Source organism: Physeter macrocephalus, chromosome 19, assembly GCF_002837175.3.
Source record: "Physeter macrocephalus isolate SW-GA chromosome 19, ASM283717v5, whole genome shotgun sequence".
Classification (NCBI taxonomy): domain Eukaryota; kingdom Metazoa; phylum Chordata; class Mammalia; order Artiodactyla; family Physeteridae; genus Physeter; species Physeter macrocephalus.
In genome coordinates this window covers 22,717,894-22,719,061 of record NC_041232.1, presented here as the reverse complement: position 1 = coordinate 22,719,061, position 1,168 = coordinate 22,717,894, and the positions used below count along the sequence as shown (strand labels likewise).

The 1,168-nt window shown below is 55.1% G+C and overlaps 1 protein-coding gene across 7 annotated transcripts in view; it reads right to left on the bottom strand.

Annotated features, from left to right (window-relative positions):
* The window catches only part of GLT1D1 (glycosyltransferase 1 domain containing 1), a 189,781-nt gene that overhangs the window by 47,474 nt on the left and 141,139 nt on the right, over positions 1-1,168 (bottom strand). Inside the window, exon 13 of one of the 7 annotated variants that reach the window (XM_055080565.1) lies at positions 78-579. The exons of the other annotated variants lie outside the window; for them this stretch is intronic. Within the exon in view, the coding sequence (XP_054936540.1) occupies positions 472-579 (108 nt within the window). The 3' untranslated portion in view covers positions 78-471. Of the gene's footprint in view, positions 1-77; positions 580-1,168 lie in introns of those variants that run through there. 7 annotated transcript variants of the gene reach the window in all.

Sequence of the window (1,168 nt, the reverse complement as noted above, 5' to 3'; positions counted from 1 at the left end):
CGCTCCGCGGCACGTGGGATCCTCCCGGACCGGGGCACGAACCCGCGTCCCCCGCATCGGCAGGAGGACTCTCAACCACTGCGCCACTAGGGAAGCCCATAAACCTTCCAACATTTTGAGTGGCTCAGTTTTTAAAAATATTCCGAAACCCGCACCAAGTTGAACTGTGGCCCAGATGTGAGCTCTACCTTCCAATGAAACTTCTCAACTGAAATAATGACAGATAACATTAATGTGGCACCAACTGCATGCCGAGCCCCGGTGCTAAGAGCTTATGTCCCTTAATTTTCCGGCAGCTCCACAAGGTGCTTATCCATCCATTCATTCCTTTTGTTCGTATTCGTACTCACCGTTTTATTTATTCTTAATCTTTTTTTCAATTCAATGTTGAGGTTTCAACTAATAAACTACTTTTTAAAAATTGAAGTAGAGTTGATGTACAATATTACACAATTACAGGTGTACAAGGATTCATTCATTTTCCACGCCTCCTTCGAGCGCCATCTGCTGGTCTGGCAGCGTTAGCGGTGTGGGATCCCGCCCAGAGCTCTCGGTCGTCGTAAGGGGTGGAGATGGGGGCTAGGAGTGAGCGAGGAAAGCAGTAAATGGACGGGGTCATTTCAGACCCTGACACGTGCCGTGAAGATGATAAACCTGGTGATACAGTGAAGTCCTGGGTAGATGGCTCTTTGGAGAAGGTGGACCACGAGGTCTGTGTACAGGGTGTGACCCAGGCGCCAGCCTTCTGGGCACGGGGCAGGGGGCTGGTTATCACGGGAGAGAGGGCCACAGGGGCCAAGGGGCAGCATGCCCGAGGGGCAGGAGGGAGGCCCGAGGGGCTAAGGAGAGAGGGCAGGGAGGACCCTGAGGGCCCAGCGCCAGGGGGCGAGACGGGAGCCATGGGCTGGGTCACATGGCGGGGACCTCGGTGGCTGGGATACAGGAAGTGGGTTTTGATTCTCGGAGCAACGAGAAGCTCTTAGGTGGGCCAGGATCTTGTCGGCAACGTGCACAAGATGGCTCTGAGTGCCGTGTGCAGCGTGGGCTGGCGAGGGGTGAACGAGCACGGAACCACTGGGAGAAAGAGGCATTTCCCATCCCCCCCCTCCACCCCCCCTACAGATGCAGAATACCGGCACCGCTTCTGGAATGTGCTGGTCTCCCGACA